Source organism: Oncorhynchus clarkii, chromosome 5 (assembly GCF_045791955.1).
Source record: "Oncorhynchus clarkii lewisi isolate Uvic-CL-2024 chromosome 5, UVic_Ocla_1.0, whole genome shotgun sequence".
NCBI lineage: Eukaryota > Metazoa > Chordata > Actinopteri > Salmoniformes > Salmonidae > Oncorhynchus > Oncorhynchus clarkii.
In genome coordinates this window covers 71,594,019-71,615,671 of record NC_092151.1, presented here as the reverse complement: position 1 = coordinate 71,615,671, position 21,653 = coordinate 71,594,019, and the positions used below count along the sequence as shown (strand labels likewise).

At 42.6% G+C, this 21,653-nt stretch overlaps 1 protein-coding gene across 2 annotated transcripts in view; it reads right to left on the bottom strand.

Annotated features, from left to right (window-relative positions):
• Positions 1-3,146: 3,146 nt before the first annotated feature.
• Positions 3,147-21,653, bottom strand: part of LOC139410198 (disabled homolog 1-like) — an 80,436-nt gene continuing 61,929 nt past the window's right edge. Inside the window, exons 8-16 of one of the 2 annotated variants that reach the window (XM_071155663.1) lie at positions 19,990-20,043; positions 11,657-11,719; positions 11,344-11,440; positions 10,809-11,018; positions 10,459-10,640; positions 10,064-10,274; positions 9,628-9,797; positions 8,127-8,229; positions 3,147-5,910 (exon numbers count right to left, since the gene is read on the bottom strand). In XM_071155663.1, coding sequence (XP_071011764.1) covers positions 8,149-8,229; positions 9,628-9,797; positions 10,064-10,274; positions 10,459-10,640; positions 10,809-11,018; positions 11,344-11,440; positions 11,657-11,719; positions 19,990-20,043 — 1,068 coding nt within the window. In that variant the 3' untranslated portion in view covers positions 3,147-5,910; positions 8,127-8,148. The remainder of the gene's footprint in view (positions 5,911-8,126; positions 8,230-9,627; positions 9,798-10,063; positions 10,275-10,458; positions 10,641-10,808; positions 11,019-11,343; positions 11,441-11,656; positions 11,720-19,989; positions 20,044-21,653) is intronic. The other variant, XM_071155664.1, reaches the window with a different exon arrangement.

Genomic DNA, 21,653 nt, shown 5'->3' with positions numbered 1-21,653 from the left:
ATTGTAAGCCTGCCACACACACACTATATGATACATGTATTAAAACCTCTACAGGATCAGTGGGCGATCACTGGACGGTTGAGCTAACGTAGGCTAATGCGATTAGCATGAGGTTGTAAGTAACAATACAATTTCCCAGGACATAGACATATCTGATATAGGCAGAATGCTTACATTTTAGTTAGCTACTGTAAATTGGACAGTGCAGTTATTACAGTGAAATAATATAATGCTATTGTTTGAGGAGAGTGCACAGTTATGAACTTGAAAAGTTATTAATAAACCAATTAGGCACATTTGGGCAGTCTTGATACAAAATTTTGAACATAAATGTAATGGTTCATTGCATCAGTCTTAAACTTTGCAGATACACTGCAAAGTGGCCAACAGTGGCCAAAATCTAAATTGCTCCTGGGCTGGAAATATACATTATGGCCTTTCTGTTGCATTTCAAAGATGATGGTACAAAAAAAACGTTTTTTTCTTTGAATTATCTTTTACCAGATCTAATGTATTTCACATTTCCACAAACTTCAAAGTTTTTCCTTTCAAATGGTATCAAGAATATGCATATCCCTGCTTCAGGTCCTGAGCTACAGGCAGTTAGATTTGAGTATGTCATTTAGCCGCCCATTTTTTTCCATTTTTGCATAAAATGACATACCCAAATCTAACTGCCTGTAGCTGAGGTCCTGAAGCAGGGATATGCATATTATTGATACCATTTGAAAGGAAAGACTTTGAAGTTTGTGGAAATGTGAAATTAATGTAAGAGAATATAACACATTAGATCTGGTAAAAGAAAATTCTAAGAAAACTGTTTTTTTTTGTACTATCATATTTAAAATGCAAGAGAATGGCCATAATGAATTATTCTAGCCCAGGCGCAATTTAGACTTTGGCCACTAGATGGCAAAACTATATGTGCAAAATTTTAGAGTGATACAGTGAACTCTTGCATATCTATTCAAAATGTTGTATTAAGACTGCCCAAATGTGCCTAACTCGTTAATTCATATATTTTCAAGTTCATAATTGTGCACTCTCCTCAAACAATAGCATTGTATTCTTTCATTCTAATAGCTACTGTAAATTGGACAGTTCAGTTAGATTAACAAGAATTTAAGCTTTCTGCCCATATCAGATATGTCTATGTCCTGGGATTTTTTTTGTTTCTTACAACCTTATGCTAATCACATTAGCCTACGTTAGCTCAATGGTCCCGCAGACGGAACACTGATCTTGAAGAAGTTTTAAATAATTTTCCACACACAGTCTGTGCCTGTATTTAGTTTTCATGCTAGTGTGGGCCGAGAATCCACTCTCAGATAGGTACGTGGTTGCAAAGGGCATCAGTGTCTCAACAGCGTAATTTGCCAAAGGAAAAAACTGAGTGCAACCCTATCCAGAAATCTGGCAGTGTCTTCTGGTTAAATTAAATTTTCACAGAACATTTGACATTGTCCGTAAGCTTGAGTTAATTTGCACACAAAAAATAATACAATGATGGAAAGACCTGTGTGTTGTTCTTGTTAATGCAGACAGAAAAGAGCTCCAACTTCTTAAATCAAAGCCTCAGTTTTTCCCGCACATTGAATATAGTTGCAGAGAGTCCCTGTAATCCTAGATTCAGATCATTCAGGTGAGAAAAAACATCACCCAGATATGCCAGTTGTGTGAGAAACTAATCATCATGCAAGCGGTCAGACAAGTGAAAATTATGGTCAGTAAAGAAAACTTTAAGTTTGTCTCTCAATTCAAAAAAACGTGTCAATACTTTGCCCCTTGATAACCAGCGCACTTCTGTATGTTGTAAAAGCGTTACATGGTCGCTGCCCATATTATTGCATAATGCAGAAAATACACCAGAGTTCAGGGGCCTTGCTTTAACAAAGTTAACCATTTTCACTGTAGTGTCCAAAACATCTTTCAAGCTGTCAGGCATTGCCTTGGCAGCAAGAGCAACTGCTTGCACGCGCGTTACCACTCCACTACGTCTCCCTGTCATGACTTTTGCGCCATCAGTACAGATCCCAACACATCTTGACCACCAAAGTCCATTTGATGTCACAAAGCTGTCCACTACTTTAAAAATATCCTCTCCTGTTGTCCTGGTTTCCAGTGGTTTGCAGAAGAGGATGTGTTCCTTAATTGACCCCCATAAACGTAACTTACATATACCAGGAGCTGTACCAGGCCTGCCACATCTCTTGACTCATCCAGTTGTAACGCATATAATTCACTGGCTTGTATGCGAAGCAGTAACTGTTTCAAAACATCTCCTGCCATGTCACTAAGTCATTAAGTCCTCCACAACAGTACGGAGCTTGCCGGTCCTAGCCAATCGGTAGCTCACCATATAAGACGCTTCTAGCCCCTTCTTATTAATGGTATCTGTTGCTTTTATACATGTCTTACTACTTGAAAAGTGTCTTAATTCTTGCTCTTACAACTCGTGTGGCTAATTTTTCAAATTGTCATGTTTCGTTTCTAAATGTCTGCGCAAGAGTGAAGGTTTCCCGCAAGAGAGTAACTGTTAATGTGATTAGATGTTAATTATTTGACTAGGCTACCTGTATTTGACATTGTGTTGTTATTTCACTGAACACAAGATGGTTTCATTTTATGTTTGGCAGTGAAACGAGGCTACTCAGGCCAGAAAAAAACCTCACCCAAATGTATAGTCCCATTGGAAAATATAAATGTACTGTTTGAAAATGTGAAGAAAATGTAAAAAAGAAAAAGAAAAGTGAATGACATTTTATTTTGTGTACCCCGATGGCAATGCGCGTACCCCTGGGGGTACGCCTACCCCAGTTTGGGAATAGCAGTTGTAGACAAACAGACACAGAGAAAAGGGACACCACTTGGGGAGTCTGTCAGCATTCCAAAGTAGAGAACAGGGGTATTTAAAGTGAATTCCAAAGCGGCAGCCATTTAAGAGATGGACATGTGAAAACATAATACATGTTATATTTCCATCATGATATGGCTATTTAGAGAAACATATGTATGTCATACTGTAGGATATTATTCATACAATTGGTCTACTAAATCATAATTAAAGCCATCCTTTCTTGATAGATGTGTGTCAGGCAGGTGAGAGAAGGGGCACACACACACACACACACACACACACACTGATCACCCAGACCCAGCTGGCATTGGGATGTGTTTAATAGTAACAGTAATACATGGTGGAGACGTAAATCAACAGAAAATAAATAAGTATTCTAAAAATCCACAGTAGAATGCTATCGTATTCATCAAGATAAAAATAATGTGTCAATTTACATTAAGAAAACGTTATCTGCGGTAAGCATAAAATATGTCTAGAAATATTATGTAATTAAACAGCATGTTTCCCTTTTACTCCACTTCCTCATCTTCTTCTTCTTCGTCTTTTTCTATTGTCCAAACAGTTATTCAAGTTGTCAGTCCAGATGAGTCTAATTACGCTTAGACTTTGGCCATAAAATAGGGAGTCATTGGCATCAGAGTTGATGTAGTACTAGCAGTAGCACAGACAGACAGGTTAGGGGTCGATGACAGCCAGCTATGAGTGTCTGGTGTGGTTGTGATGATGGGTAAGGGTCCTATCACTCAGACTGAGGGATGATATGAAGCATGGAGGTGGTGATAGTATGACTGTAAGAGGTTACAGGGTACATCAGTGGAAACGTGTTATTGGCACATGGATGTTGATAAACATGGATATCGATAAACATGGATTCTGCTAAAACAGATATAGATAAACATGGATTTTGATAAAAACAAATATCGATAAACATGGATGTTGATAAACATGGATTTTGATAATAAAGGACTGCAGTATAGACAAGGGCTGTGTTAAGGAAATACACTTATAGGATCATAGACAGAACAGAGGTTGAGAGAGCTACAGAAACCTAGACAGACAGACATGTTGGTATTGCTTGATACCTTCTGGTTGCATAACTGAAGCCTGCCTATTTTATGGCACAGAAGTCTGTGGACAGAATGATCATTGTTATTATCATTTACAAAATGAGTTTGGCAAATCGACAATCAGCTCTTAAAGTCTTGTGACTGTATAACTCCAGGAGAGCTGACTCCAGCGGCTTGATTGACTTAGAAAATAAACATTTCCGTTTGTCTGTTTTAATCCATATTGTACAAAAGCTATTATAGAGAATGAGCAATTCATTCACAGAATCAGTTAGTTTGGCAACATACATCCGAAGTCCGGCACTATCCGATTTGGCAATGTTCGTTCATGCCAGGCGATGCCTGTTAGGTTGGCAACATCCATGCCTCAGTGTCCATTCACTTTGCAGCCTTCCCATTCCCTCTGAGAAGAGACATTTGGAAAAACAGTGTGTGTGTGAGCAGCTCCCAGAGAGTCTGTTCCTGCATAGTGATCCAGCAGACACTCACAAAAAGGCGAAACACCCAAACAGCCAATCAGATGCCAAGATCCCAATAAACCGGCCAATCAGAAATAAGAATCTCAGCATACCAGTCCATACCAGGATCCACTTGCTACAGACACTAATTCTGTCCATGTCTGATACCGCTGTGTGTGTGTTGGGAAAGGAGACAACGCTTGGCCCAGTCACCCTTAGGCAGCATAGCCTCTAGCAATGTTTGATGGAGAGAAAGAGAGAGAGAATGAAACGCGAGTAGAGGGGGTAGATGGAGTGTTCCATCCTTTGTAAGAGGGGATGCCAGGCTGCTGCTAGAGATGAGTAACACACACACACACACACACACACACACACACACACACACACACACACACACACACACACACACACACACACACACACACACACACACACACACACACACACACACACACACACACACAAGCCCAGGGCCCCTGACCTATAGTTCTATTGCCCCCAGGCTCTCACCTAAAGGAATTAGGCTTCTATGGGTTTCTATTGGCAGTTTTGGTGCCAGAGTGTCTGGAAGATGCTTTGGGGGTTGTGCACCCCACCTTGAAAATAATGATACGGTCACTTAGTTTGTTTTATCTCATGTTGAATTAGACTGTGAAAAGAGAGACAGATACAGATGTAAGATCTTAATTTGAGTCAGTTTGCTGCAGCAACAGGACATGTGAATTATTATGTGGATTATAATTAATGACATTTTTGTAGGTGTTGATACATTTATCATGAGGGACAAATCAAGTCAAAATTCAAAGTGGAAATCACAAACTTCAGAAGCCTTTTTAAATCTCAAATACACTACAAGTTTAAAATGCCCTGCACCTGCAGGAAAGTTCTCCTGCAACAGGGTGATCCTACATCTGTAGAGTGGGTTCAATGATAACCTGTGATTTGAAATTCAATTAATATCCTTTAGTCTTTTTCAGGTATGAGGTACCTGTTTTCAACCCATCTCTCCCCCGTCCCCTCCTTTCTCTGTCTGAGAGGAAGAAGACTTTCTGGACTTCAAGTCCTTGAGGGTAAAGTTCCAGGATGAGGAAGTGTTGCTGCTGAAGCAGCCCGGGACCAAATCTGCTCTCCCTGAGAAACCTAAAGTCCTGCCTCCTCCTCACAGCCCTACAAACTGCCTTCCTTCCCTCAGCTCCACATCACACACACCCTCCAACTCACTCTGGAGGGTGTGTGAAGCTTGAACCACCCTCCTCTCCTCCCTTCAGGGGCCGGGTGGCATCGCATCCAGAGTCGTCAAGGAGGAGAAGAAGGTGAAGAGCAAAGACAAGGATGAGGGGAAGGTGAAATTACTAAGTAAAAAGAAGGCAGAGGTGAAGGCTGATAAAGAGAACGTGCGTGCACACACACATGGGGTTGGTTGGTCAGCATTGGTAGGTCAGTCCAGTTTTCAGTCTCTTTATTTCCTCCCTTTGTTGATCTGGGCATAGAGAGGATCCTTCCCCTGCAGACAGAGATCCTTCCCCTAGGCAGACAGAGAGGAGACACAGTTAGAATGTTAGTATTAGCATGACCCACTGGGACTGAACACAGGTCAGCTACTCCCTAGACTCACAGACCCTTTCTCCAGCTGCAACACATGCAGTTCCTGTTGTCAACACCAGATGGCAGTAGCACCCTGCTGCAGACAGAGAGACCAGTCATAGTGCAGAGGCTGAGGGTATTGTTGCATAGAGAGTGTGTAGCCCAATCCCAAATCCCAAATGGACCCCTAAACCCTACGCACTTGTGGAGAGGATTTGACAGGTGTAGTAGCTTCAACTTGCTTAGACCAATAAAATCCTCTCAGATCTTCACAAGTGTGTAGGGTTTGTGTGTGTTCTCTCTCTCCCACCCACCTCAGCCTGTCAGATCCTAACTTTGAACAATGGATCTATCACTGTTGGAGTGTGTGTTTGCATGTGTGTCTGACACACTGCTGTCTGCCTTCCTCCTACAGCAGCGTGTGAGTATGTGTGTGTCTGACACACTGCTGTCTGCCTTCCTCCTACAGCAGCGTGTGAGTATGTGTGTGTCTGACACACTGCTGTCTGCCTTCCTCCTACAGCAGCGTGTCAGTATGTGTGGAAACATATCACAGCAGGTTTGATGGAGATGTCCACAGACTACAACAGTCAGAACAGGCCTGTGTTATTACCATACACATTGTTACACTGCAATCAGCCTGTCAGCAGGGAGTTACATAGGTTCACTCTGACACGTGATTGGCTGATTGGTCCAGCACTTCCATATCTGACTCCTAAGTGGAATGACCATATTTGAGAATTCTATTGTATGCAGATGGAACCTTTGAGTGTGTGAGTCAAATACATGTACATTTGTGTGTATGTCAGTATGTGGCCGAGTGACAAGACCACAAACATACCTCTGGTCTCTCTCCTTCTACTCCCCAACCCTGGCTCCTCAGTGATTGGGTTTAGGGTTCTTCCTAGATATAAACTAATGCTAATTCATATCACCCAGTTGTTAGTGGTGGCAGCCCAGTATTATTGATAAAACCACTGACATTACATATTTCCCTGTGTGTGGGCCTGACTGACACCACCTATCATTACACCCACACTATAAGAAGTAAGTGTGTGTGTGTATGTGTGTATGTGTGTGTGTGTGTGTGTGTGTGTGTGTGTGAGATAAAGGGAAGCCACTGCCATAGGAGGAACGTCTCTACAGTACAACACTGACTATCTCCAACCCTGAACTGCAGTCCAGGACATATACATTTGACATCATATTACATTTGACATCACATAACATCATGTACAGGACAGTATATACACTGAGTGTACAAAACATTAAGGACACCTTCCTAATACTGAGTTCCACCCCCCCTTTGCGCTCATAACAGCCTCAATTCGTTGGTGCATGGACTCCACCAGGCGTCGAAAGAGTTCCACAGGGATGCTGGGTGGTGGACCATTCTTGATACACGCAGGAAACTGTTGAGTTTGAAAAACCCAGCAGCATTGCAGTTCTTGACACAAACAGCACCTACTACCATACCCCATTCAAAGACACTTAAATATTTTGTCTTGCACCTTCTGAATGGCACACACACACAATCCATGCCTCAATTGTCTCAAGGCTTAAAAATCCCTTCTTTAACATGTCTCCTCCCCTTCATCTACATGGATTGAAGTGGATTTAACAAGTGACATCACTAAGGGATCATAGCGTTCACCTGGATTCACCTGGTCAGTATATGTCATGGAAAGAGCATGTCTCCTTAATATTTTCTACGCTCAGTGTACATTGAATATCAAGATGTAGAAAATGCATCTGAGACAAACAAAATGACATGATGACAGCGTGCCCATGCATGGTGAGTTTTAAACACACACACCCTTTATTGAGATACTCACACACCTCTGGTGGCTATAGGGAGAGAGAACACAGACACAACAAGCACACACACAGACGCAGAAGCACACACACGCACAGTTGCATAATCACACAATCCAACCACAGGCAGTCAGACACACCATGCTAACATCAGAGGATGCAGCAGACAGGATAAGTGAGAGGACAAGAAAAAGGGAGGGCTGGAGAGAAAGAGAAAGACAGAGAATAGAGAGGGTGAACAGAAGATCACTAAAGGTAAGGTGTGTGTGGAGAAGGCAGGCTTACAGAAAGCAAAGGAAGGAGGGAGGAGAAGGAGGAGAGTTAGGTTGGATAGATACCTACCCAGCACCCAGCCAGCGTCTATCTAGCTGTTGGCAGGTGGACTGGTTTGGGCTGGACTAGAAACTGCTGTCTCACTGGGACAAGGAGACCCAGACCCACACGCCTGGAGAGGAGAGGAGAGGAGAGGAGAGGAGAGGAGAGGAGAGGAGAGGAGAGGAGAGGAGAGGAGAGGAGAGGAGAGGAGAGGAGAGGAGAGGAGAGGAGGAGAAAAGAAGGCAAGAAGGAAGGAAGGAAGGAAGGAAGGAAGGAAGGAAGGAAGGAAGGAAGGAAGGAAGGAAGGAAGGAAGGAAGGAAGGAAGTTGAAGAGAAAGAAGGAAGGAGAAGAGAAAGAAGGAGAAGAGAAGAGAAGGGCTTGAGAAGAGAAGGAATGAGAAGAGAAGGAAGAAAGAAGAGCAGGAAAGTAAGGGAATATAGAAAAGAGAAATAGTTGTAGTTGAAAGCAGGATATAAAAAGAGGAGATTATAGGCAGGGACAGAGCAGCAATGTACTAAAGGAGAGAAAGGACACACACACTGAGGACTTATAAAACCCTTTTTAGAGTGCACTCAATTGATGCCTGAAACGCTCTTTACACCTTCCTCACCACAGAGAGAGTGGGAGGATGTTTCTCTCTCTCTTGCTCTTCTTCTCTCTATACAGGCCTGTTTCATTAAGTTGCGTAAAACGTAATGTTGACTGTTGCTGTCTCTAATGCTGAGAATAAACTACTTTCTCTCTCTCTCTCTCTTTTTTTCTTTCCCTTTCACTAATTCAGGTTTTGTTCCATAACAACAGGAATATGAGCTCCACTGGCTCAGCTGAGTCACACTTCTTTCAGAGCGAGAGAGAGGGGTGGGGGGCAGGGGGAGAGAGAAGATAGAGAGAGACAGAGAGAGAGAGAGAGGGGTGGGGGCAGGGGGAGAGAGAAGATAGAGAGAGTACTTTGGAATTGACTGACTGGCATACAGAATCAATGGTAGAAGGCATCGCTTCCAATTCAGTTTTTTTCTACCATTGTCAGGTTTGTGACCCCAGTGCTTTCCCATTCCTCTCTCTCTATGTATCCCTGTCTCACAGCACTGTTTATGTACCTACCTACCTACCTCTCTCTCTCCCTCCCTCTCTTTCTCTCTCTCATTCACTCTGTCTCACACTTTCTCATTCTCTCTCTCTCTCCTTCTCTCCCGCTCTTGAATCCAGATAAATAATAAATATGAATTGCCCTCGGAAAGACACTAGTTCATCAGTTGAATAATAACAGGGTGCTATAGAGGAAGTGATGTATGGAGCTACCTGCTAACATTAACAACATCTTAATGATCTATCTGACACCTCCAGCAGCTCATTTAACACTTTACTGGCCCCACACACACACACACACACACACACACACACACACACACACACACACACACACACACACACACACACACACACACACACACACACACACACACACACACACACACACACACACACACACACACACACACACACTCACACTCACACACACGCACTCACCGCATCCTCCTCTCCACTTCGACTGGGGCTGCCCTCAACCTCACCGAACGAGTCATCTGTGGAGGGGTCGGTGGCGTCTGTGGGGGGATCACTGATGTGGTCAATGTGGTCACTAACGTGAGACGCCGCCGATTTAGATGGAGAACTCTGTCTGGGGGCCGGGGTCGGAGCTGGGGGAGGAGAGGGGGAAGGGGTGGAGAGAGATGGGATGAAAGTACAGATTCAGCATAAAGTACCTCCCCAGCAACTGTCTCTCTGCAGTTTTATTGATGATGATGACAAATGACAACTAATTAAATGAGATACAGAAAATCAAAAAGACAGGGAGGCAAAAATGGAGGTAGAGCGGTATGAGGGGTGAAGGGAGGAGACAACTTCCAAACAGAGAGTCATTTAGCTATAAACACAAATCAAACAGCCATGAGTGTGTACATACGTGAGTTAGTGGAGGGAGTGGTGGAGGTGACAGGAGTGAGGTTGAGCTGAGAGATGTCAAAGTCGTCACAGTCATCTGTATCGGTGACGGTCCCCACACGGCTGAAATAGGAGCTGAAGGCCTCCGAGGTCCCAGCTAGACAGGGGTGCTGGTCCCCCATCTTAGCAGGCATGGCAGGGGGCTTCGCTAGCTGGAAGTCCTTAAACATCTCCTACAGAGAGAGTAGAAGATGTTAAAGACACACTAACATTTTGGCCAATAAAAAGTGACAGTATTGTATAGAGTTTTTGTGTCTTGGCCATGCCATTACTATCAATGTGAATTGGTTCTCCAATGACTTGCTTGGTAAATAGCATGTATATATTTTTTTCATCTATAGAATACAATTCTCCTACCTTGCTCATCTTCTGCCGCTGCCTCTCTGCATGCTGTGGACTTGAGGCTGATGAGGGGGCGGGGTTAGAGGCAGCGCTGGCAGATGATAGGCTGTCACAGGGTTGATTGACAGGGAGGAACATGGCAGGCATGGCAGGCAGAGATCCTGGCTGGGCTGGGAGGTAGGCTGTAGCAGGGAACCCTAGATGCAGGACAATACACTTTTTACTGTGTGTGTGTGTGTGTGTGTGTGTGTGTGTGTGTGTGTGTGTGTGTGCGTGCGTGTGTGAGAGAGAGAGAGCATGCGCACGTTAGTTCATCCCTGTGTGTATGCGTGCATACATAGATGTTTGTGTCTGTGTGTATATACCTGCTCCCGTCATAGCGGCCCACTGCTGCTGTGTAGCAGGGAAGAGGTTGGCCTGGCCCCAGATGAGAGGCTGGCCTCCAGGCAGGACCTGGGCTACAGGGAGGGACTGACCCAGGGGGGACTGGACCCCAAACAGAGGACCTGCCTGGGCAGAAAAAGCCTGCTGCGACCACACCTGACCTGTAGGTACCGCTCCCATCGCCACATAACCTGGACAGAGAGAGTAGACGAGCGAGTTATACACATGCACATAGCACACACACATACACATGCACACACACATAAACACAGAGTACCCCATTTACCACTGCAGTACAGTGACCTACTTTAGCCTGTAGTTAATATTGTGTCTTAATGGTCCTACTGAACTATGGTCATTACGTCCACAATGAACCTCAGTCATTATCATGCATAGATTTATTCAGACAGTCCCAAACTCATAGAACTACACAGACTCATTATAACTGACTCATATCTTCTCAGAGCTGCTTGTTCCAACTCTGCTGCAAAGAGGAAAGGAGAGATTAGTTCCTACCTGAGGGTACAGAGGCGGGATTGAAGGGGTTGAAGAGTTCTGTGAGGGGCTGCAGGCCCAGAGACGGGTCCAGGGTGTTGGCTGGAGAGGCAGGGGTCTAGGGTGGGAGGGAAAGGGAGAGGAACAGGTTAAAACCACTTTATTCCCACAGGGGAGCCAAACGGACACACACACACACACACAAATCACTACAGTACACTGTATGCTTGGTTCTGCCAGCCAGTATAAACAATAACATGATTCCTCCGTCAGATAAACCAGGTCAAAGGTCATATGAGAGAGAGGGGAGGAGGGGGGGGGGGGGTGTACTCACCGAGGGGGAGTAGATGTCCGGGAGTGTGGAGATGTCTCCGAAAAGCTCTAATTGGTTGATATTCTGCCAATCAGAAAGAGAGTTCACAGCCGTCAGACGTCATGGCTACAATAGCAACGTACAGCATTTCATGTCCCAACACACATGCAACACCTTTTACTAAAAGACGGCACACGCAACATGCCTCACACAACTTGGTACCTACGTCTGTGTGGCAGTGACACCATCAAACAGCGCCACAGGGAGACGGACGGGCACACGTTAGATGATGATGTCATGGAGTAATATGATTGGTGGAGGTGACATACCAACCCGATTTAAGTTACTCTGAACTCTCAATATGCTCTCATATCTCTCCATGTGTACACCTCTCTTTCTTCAAAATCCCTGTTTCATATCTCTCTATTTAAAATGTCTCTTTCTTTGATAGCAGTCTATTTCTAACATAAAGGTCTTTATCCCTGTGGTGACCGGAGAAAAAGGAGTCTATTTTTAGTTAAAGATGTGAGGTTTTACATGGTCAAAGATTAGCATAAATCAAAGATAGGGCTAATCAGAGCCCTCTATAGAAATACATATAGCTCCAGAATATTGCTGTATAGGGCGCTGGGGATAATGTCTGCACAGATAACAACGCTTCTTAGAATATCTGCCTTCTGGCTCCGCTAGTTAAACTGATAGGTCACACATAGACCATGACGCTCTTATTATATTCTAAAGCTTAAAGTGTGTGTGTGTGTGTGTGTGTGTGTGTGTGTGTGTGTGTGTGTGTGTGTGTGTGTGTGTGTGTGTGCATGCATGTGTGTTCTACTTCTATCTATCAGAAAATGGATCAGAGAGTGTGTCGTTTCTAGCCATACAGATGAGTGGAGTATCTGTGCTGTTAGTGAAAGAGGAGGAGAGAGGAGGAGTTAAGTACACTACTATCACTGACTGAGGGAGATCCTGTATATACTGTACACTGATGCTATTCTGTCTTTCTTTTAACTCTGAACCTACTGACACCTATGATATTCTTAGTCTGAATCTCCCAGAGCGGAGGGAGGGTCACTGGCCTCTGTGGTCAGTGTGGTCACTGTAGTGTGTTACTAACGTGACTGTGTGATCACTTTGTGTGAGTGGGTCAACATCCAAAATTGCACCCTATTCCCAATATAGTGCACTACTTTTGTCCAGAGCCCTATAGGCCCTGGTCAAAAGTAGTGCAGTAAATAGGAAATAGGGTGCCATTTGTGACGTAGTTGGGTCATTACTGAGCTGAGTATATCGTCTGTGTTATTAATGAGCTGTGAGAGGAGTGAGTCAGATCCTCTCTGTTGGACATGACCAAAGCTTGACCCATCACCTCCTCCCATCCCATTCTCTCTGACCTGACCACCTTCCTCTCTCCCCATCTTCTCTGTCTCTATGATGTCTATTTGACATTCATTGCAGCTCTAAAGACCCTCCTCTCTCCCTCTCTTTTCCTCTCACTCTTTCCATCTCTCTACCCCCCCACCACCCTCCCCCTCTCTTCCTTCAGTCTTTAGATACTGTCGTTTTACATTCATTAGTAGCAGCAGAGGTTATAAACATAACATTTCTTAAATAAAGAACTTTCAGTGAGTGTGCATTTTCTCATCTATCATTTGTATTGCCCTTATAACCCTGTCAGACTGCACCAAGAGGTTTATGAAGACTAGAGTTGAGCAGGTCAGTCCTTCATATATCAGTGAGTGGCTCTCCACTGGCTGCTGTTTTTATTGAGGATGATGTTGTTGTTGGTGATAATGTTGTTGGTGATAATGTTGTTGGTGATGATGATGTTGTTGTTGGTGATGATGATGATGTTGTTGTTGGTGATGATGTTGTTGGTGATGATGATGATGTTGTTGTTGGTGATGATAATAATGATGATGTTGGTGATGACAATGATTTTGTTTGGGTGATGATGATGATGATGTTGTTTGTGATGATGTTGTTGTTGGTGATAAAGATGTTGTCAGTGGTGATGATGATGTTGGTCATGATGATGATGTTGGTGATGATAATAATGATGATGTGGTTGTTGGTGATGACAATGATTTTGTTTGGGTGATGATGATGGTGTTTGTTATGGTGATGTTGTTTGTGATGATGTTGGTGATGATGATGTTGTTGTTGGTGATGATGTTGTTGGTGATGATGTTGTTGTTGGTAATGTTGTTGTTGATGGTAATGTTGTTGTTGATAATGTTGTTGTTGGTGATGATGATGTTGTTGTTGGTGATGATGATGATGAGGTTGTTGGTGATGATGTTATTGTTGGTGATAATGATGCTGATGATGTTGTTGTTGGTGATGTTGTTAGTGGTGGTGATGATGTTGCTGTTGGTGATGATGATGATGGTGTTGTTGGTGATGATGATGTTGGGGATGATGATGATGGTGTTGTTGGTGGTGATGATGATGATGATGATGATGATAAGGTAGTGATGATGTTGTTGGGGATGTTGACGATGATGATGATGTTGTTGGTGGTGATGTTGTTGGGGATGATTATGATGATGATGATGTTGGTGGTGATGTTGTTGGTGATGATTATGATGATGCTGTTGTTGGTGGTGATGATGATAAGGTAGTGATGATGTTTGTTGGTGATGTTGATGATGATGTTGGTGGTGATGATGTTGTTGGGGTTAATAATGATGTTGTTGGTGATGATGATAAGGTAGTGATGATGTCATTGGTGATGATGTTGTTGGTGATGTTGTTGTTGATGGTTAATATAATGGTGTTGTTGTTGGTGATGATGTTGTTGGTGATGATTATGATGTTGTTGGTGGTGATGATGTTGTTGGTGATGATTATAATGTTGTTGGTGATGATTATGATGACGATGTTGTTGGTGGTGATGATGTTGTTGGTGATGATAATGATGTTGTTGGTATGATGTTGATGATGATGTTGTTGGTGATGATGATGATAAGGTAGTGATGTCGTTGGTGATGATGATGTGTTTGGTGATGTTGTTGGTGATGGGTAATCTAATGGCGTTGTTGTTGGTGATGATGTTGTTGGTGGTGTTGATGTTGGTGTTTATAATGTTGTTGGTGATGATGACGATGATGTTGTTTGTGATGTTGTTGTTGTTGGTGAAGATGTTGTTGTTGGTGAAGATATTGTTGTTGGTGATGATGATGACGTTGTTGGTGATGTTGTTGTTGGTGATAATGATGTTGTTGTTGGTGAGGTTGCTGTTGATGATGTTGTTGGTGATGATGTTGCTGTTGGTAATTAAGATGATGATGTTGTCGGTGATGATGATGTTGGTGATGATGATGATGATGATGATAAGGTAGTGATGATGTTGTTGGTGATGTGGCTGGTGATGAGGTTTGTGATGATGATGATGGTGGTGGTGGTGATGATGATGTTGGTGGCGATGATGTAGGGGGTGTTGGTGATGATGCTGTTGGTGATGATGTTGTTGGTGGTGATAATGATGTTGGTGATGATGGTGATGTTGTTGGTGAGGATGATGTTGTTGATCATGATGATGTTGATGATGTTATTGGTGACGATGTTGTTGTTGGTGATGATGATTGTCTTGATGATGTTGGTGATGATGATGTTTTGTTGATGATGATGGTTATGAGTATGTTGTTGTTGGTGTTTTGTTGATGATGATGGTTATGAGTATGTTGATGATGATGATGTTGGTGATGTTGTTGGTGATTTTGATGATGTTGTTGTTGGTGACGATGGATGTTGTTGTTGATGATGTTGTTATTGTTGGTGATGAGGATGTTGTATTTGATGATGATGATGTTGTTGGTGATGATGTTGGTGATGATGTTGCTGATGATGATGTTGTTGGTGATGATGATGTTGGTGACGATGGATGTTGTTGTTGTTGATGATGATGTTGTTGTTGTTGATGATGTTGTTGGTGACGATGGATGTTGTTGTTGTTGATGATGATGTTGTTGTTGGTGGTGATGATGTTGTATTTGATGATGATGATGTTGTTGGTGATGTTGCTGATGATGATGTTGTTGGTGATGATGATGATGATGTTGGTGAGGATGATGTTGTTATTGGTGATGATGGTGTTGTGATGATGTTGGTGATGATGATGTTGTTAGTGATGATGTTGTTGGTGATGATGATGTTGTTGGTGATGATGATGTTGCTGGTGATAATCAATATAATTATGTTTTTGTTGGTGATGATGTTGTTGTTGGTGATGACATTGTTGGTGATGATGTTGTTGGTGATGATGTTGTTGGTGATGATGTTGGTGATAATCAATATAATTATGTTTTTGTTGGTGATGCTGTTGTTGTTGGTGATGACGTTGTTGTGATGATGTTGTTGTTGTTGTTGGTGAAATTGTTGTTGGAGATGTTGATATTGGTGATGTTGTTGGTGATGATGATGGTGTTGGTGATGATGTTGTTGGGGATGATGATGATGTTGTTGGTGATGATGATGGTTGTTGGTGATGTTGATGATGAAGTTATTGTTGTGATGATGTTGGTGATGATGATAGTGTTGTGTTGGTGATGATGATAGTGTTGGTGATGATGTTGATAATGACGAATGTTGTTGTTGGCGAAGATGTTTTGTGATGATGTTGGTGATGATGATGTTGGTGATGCTGTTATTGGTGGTGATGCTGTTGTTAATGTTGTTATTAGTGGTGATTATGTTGTTGTTGATGATGTCGCTGGTGATGTCGTTGGTGATGTTGTTGGTGATGGTCAATTTAAGGGCGTTGTTGTTGGTGATAATGTTGTTGTTGTTGGTGATGATGATGTTGTTGGTGATGAATTTAATGACATTGTTGGTGATGATGAATATAATGACATTGTTGGTGATGATGATGTTGTTAATGATGATGTTGTTGTTGTTGTTGCTGATGATGTTGATGATGATGTTGGTGATGATGATGATTTTGATGATGTTGTTGTTGGTGACGATGGATGTTGTTGTTGATGATGATGATGTTGTTGGTGATGATGATCTAGTTGTTGGTGATGATGATGATGTTGTTGTTGGTGGTGATGATTATGATGTTGTTGGTAATGAGAGTGTTGTTGGTGATGATGATGATGTTGTTGGTAATGAGGGTGTTGTTGGTGAGGATGATGTTGTTATTGGTGATGATGATGGTGTTGTGATGATGATGTTGTTGGTGGTGATGATGTTGTTGGTGGTGATGATGATGTTGTTGGTGATGATGTTGTTGTTGTTGATGATGATGTTGGTGATGATGATGATGTTGTTGGTGATGATGGTGTTGTTGGTGAGGATGATGTTGTTATTGGTGATGATGATGGTGTTGGTGTTGTGATGATGATGTTGTTGGTGATACTGATGTTGTTGGTGATGATGATGGTGATGATGTTGGCGATGATGATATTTGTGATGATGTTGTTGGTGATGATGATGTTGTTGGTGATGATGATGTTGGCGATGATGATGTTGTTGTTGGTGATGATGTTGTTGTTGGTGATGATGTTGCTGATGATGATGTTGGTGATGATGGTGTTGTTGGTGAGGATGATGTTGTTATTGGTGATGATGATGGTGTTGTGATGATGATGTTGTTGGTGATGATGATGGTGGTGATGATGTTGTTGGTGATGATGATGTTGGCGATGATGATATTTGTGATGATGATGTTGGTAACGATGATGTTGTTGGTGATGATGTTGTTGGTGATGATGTTGTTGGTGATAATCAATATAATTATGTTTTTGTTGGTGATGATATTGTTGGTGATGATCAATATAATGACGTTGTTGTTGGTGATGATGTTGTTGTTGTTGATGTTGTTGGTGATGGTGTTGTTGTTGGTGAAATTGTTATTGGTGATGATGTTTTTGGTGGTGATGATGTTGTTGTTGGTGATGATGATGATGTTGTTGGTGATGATGAATATAATGACGTTGTTGGTGATGATGATGTTGTTGTTGTTGATGACGATGATGTTGTTGGCGAAGATGTTTTGTGATGATGTTGGTGATGATGATGTGATGTTGACAATGTTGGTGATGATGATGTTGTTAATGATGATGTTGTTGTTGCTGATGATGTTGATGATGGTGATGTTGGTGATGATGATTTTGATGTTGGTGACGATGGATGTTGTTGTTGTTGATGATGATGTTGTTGTTGGTGATGATGATGTAGTGGTTGGTGATGATGTTGTTGGTGATGATTATGATGTTGGTGGTGAAAATGATGTTGTTGTTGGTGGTGATGATGTTGTTTTTGATGATGATGATGTTGTTGGTGGTGATGATGATGTTGTTGTTGGTGATGATGTTGTTGGTGATGATGATGGATGTTGTGGGTGATGATGATGTTTATGGATGTTGGTGATGATGATGATGGACGTTGGTGATGATGATGATATTGTTGTTGGTGATGATGTTTATGGATGTTGGTGATGATGTTGTTGATGATGATGTTGTTGGTGATGATGGTGATGATGACGATGTCGGTGATGATGATAGTGTTGGTGATGATGTTGGTGTTGGCGATGATGATTTTGTTGTTGGTGATGATGATGTTTTTGGTGATGATGTTGTTGGTGATGATGTTGTTGTTGTTGGTGGTGATGATGTTGGTGGTGATGTTGTTGGTGATGATGTTGTTGATAATGATGGTGTGCTTGTTGATGATGGATGATGTTGGTGATGATGATGACCATTCAGCCACATGGATGGAGGGTAGGATAGAAACACAGACATGATGTATCATACACTCAAACAAATACAGACATATGGAGACAAGGTAGTCACTTTACCCCTATCTACATGTACATATTACCTCAACTAACATGTAGCCCCTCACATTGACTCGGTACCCCCTTTATATAGCCACTCATGCATGCACACACTCCTCATTACACATATTCCTGCCCTCCTCTTCTATCCATCTCACTCTCTCTCTCTGCCCATCCCTTTCTCCTCATCACTGCGACAACCACCTTTCAATTATTGGTCTCTGAGGAAACAGTAATTAGCATGGGCATGGTTTTGCATACGATTAATGCAGCCCCCTTAATTAACACCAACCTCCCTGAGCTCCTGTCTCACTGAACACAGACACACATGGATGCACGCATGCACACACACACTAGCCTACTTGTCCTTCATTGCCAGATGACAATTGGCTGACCTCTGTTGAATCAACAGACTGTGTAAACTCACACAGGGTCAAGGACTCAGGAGATTGAAGTCGTACTTGTCTGTTTTATGTGTGTGTGTGTGTGTATGTATGTGTGTGTGTGTGTGTGTGTTATGTGTGTGTGTGGCTGTGTGTTATTGGTTTATTATTGGTTAATAGCATTGAGAGACAGAAGGCGACAGACTAAATAATCGTGACGCATATGGTTTAGACAGAGGTTTCAGACCCTACTGGCCATAGCACCGTATTATAACACCAGACACACACAGGTATGTATCAAACACAAAGCCAATAGGTGTTGGTGTTGTGGGGTGGTTAAGGAGAGCAGTAGGGCTGTGGGATCTCACTGGTAAATACCATAAGCCTCAAAAGCAACACAAGACAAAACCAACAGCCATAACCCACACCGTCTAATTACGACAGTGCACAGTGTGTGTGTGTGTGTGTGTGTTCTGCAGTGTGAGCTAGGAAAGACCAGGGGGAGTATAGGAGGAAGAGGGAAGATTGAGAAATTTCTACACAGACAGTGAGGCTCACACCTTAGTTTTAGAATGTTTTTTTTAGACAGGTGTCAGAGATGGAGTAGTTGTAACAGGTGTAGAATAGCTACTATAGTGGTTCTGAAGATGCAGTTATTAGCTAATGAAACAGAGATGTTTAACTACCATGTTCAATAAGATCATAAAGGACATGGAGAGTTACGTTGCATCCTGACCACGATCAAGGTCAACTGGGATGACACAAAGGCGTGCACATACACACACTCTCTCTTACCAATATATTTCGTTCTAGTATTGTCAGATCATGTATGTTTGTTCACCAGCAGACCACAGCCAGCCATGCATCACCACGACAACACACTGCATGCAATGCACACACACACACACACACACACACACACACACACACACACACACACACACACACACACACACACACACACACACACACACACACACACACACACACACACACACACACACACACACACACACACACAGCATGCAACCAGCGCCTAGCACAGAGCAAACCCCACCCAAACCCACTCCTATCCACATACACAGTGACTCCGACCAGCACCACCACAAAGCCACACCACAGAGTATCCACAGGACACACCATAGCACCAAGGGGGACACAAAAGGGGGACAGGCACACACAGCTGGACTCACTGGGTGTCTCTTGGGGACGTCATATACCCCCTCCTTCTGTTGGCTGGTCGGAACCTGGACAACCAACCAATCACCACAAAGCCCACCAACCACACGTTAGCTTTTGTTACCATGACAACCTTCATTTTTAATGTACCAGAAAGTACCAATTGTAGTAAATACCAAAGCAATACAAGACTATAAAATAAATCCTTACAGCCAAATATATAGAGACTAAAGCCTGGACATTATTGTCCCTTATAGCTTGCATCTGAGGGTGTGTGTGCGCGTGTGTATGTGCATGTGCGTACGTGCATTCGTGCGAGAGATAGAGAGAGAAAATGAGTGATGTAATCTGCATTCAAATATATGAGTTGAGGCTTCATTTAGAGTATCAGTCTGATATGTATGAACAGCTCTCTCTCTCTCCCAGCTAAGTCCCCCACTTCTCCCTCTCCAATAAAGTGGATCAATGTGGTCTTACCACAGAGAGAGACATGTAATAAACTGGTCTGTCTGTCTGTCTGTCTGTGGCTTTGTCTCAAATGACACCACATTCATCATGTAGTGCACTACTCTTGGCCACTACTCTTGGCAACTACTCTGTGGACTTTTGAGACAGACAGACAGATTGATACAGGACAATGTCTCTATATGTTTTATTTGCGTTTTGTTCTATTGACTGATGATTGATTGTCCCTGAAGTGTAAGACTATCAAACTAATCCACCTGACTGATCTGCTGTGGAAACGTTAATGAAAACGTGATGGGACAAAAACGTCTTTCTGTCATAACAATCTGACTACCACAGATAACTACCACCGCCTGAGTACTCTCTCCATCTCTCCTCCCTCCATCTCTCCTCCGTCTTTCCTAATCCCTCGCTCTCCTCTTCTCGTTCTCTTGTTTATTTCCTCTCTCATCCTTCTTCATCTCTCCATCTCTCTGGTTGTTTATTTCCAGAGGCAGACATCTTTATTCATCTGTTGGTTCCTCTGTTGCACGATTCTAACACGTCTTCTTGCGCGCGCGCGTGTGTGTGTGTTAGAGCATGCTCTATTTTCATTCTATTACTTTGGAAGATCAAGCAAGGGCCTGGTGATTAATCTCTCTTTCCCACTCCCTCCTTCATCTCCTCAGAAAAAGAGGGAGGAAGGGGAAGGAGGAGGGGTCTGCCTTACTCATGCATGTGTGTTAATTTTTCTCTCAGGTTTCAGTGGTGTGTCTGTCAATAGTGAAGCTGTAAGTGAGGGGTCGTTCCACCTCAAAAACAAAAAAGAGGATTTTGACACCCATCATCTTAGATTCTTCTGAAATTTGTTGTTGTTGTTAAAACAGATACCATTAGCATTCCTGCAACATTATTTTGTTGAAATAAAATTTGATCTCTGAGAAATTAAGGTAATTTGATTGCACCCAAATTGGCCATTTAAATGTATACGATTAATATAATATTTAATAAATATAGTACCTAACATCCGATTTGGACCAAACTTTTTTCTAACAATGAGTTAAGCATGAGGAATCTAAAGAAATGGTCAAAAGCCACTCACAGACATACCACGGCAATTCCACCACAAAAAACGAATATATAGTATCAGTTATCTGTCTTAGTAGTATGGAGCTACTCAATGTTAGAGTTTTTTGGGGCCCAAATTGGATGATAGGTACTATATGTATTGAAT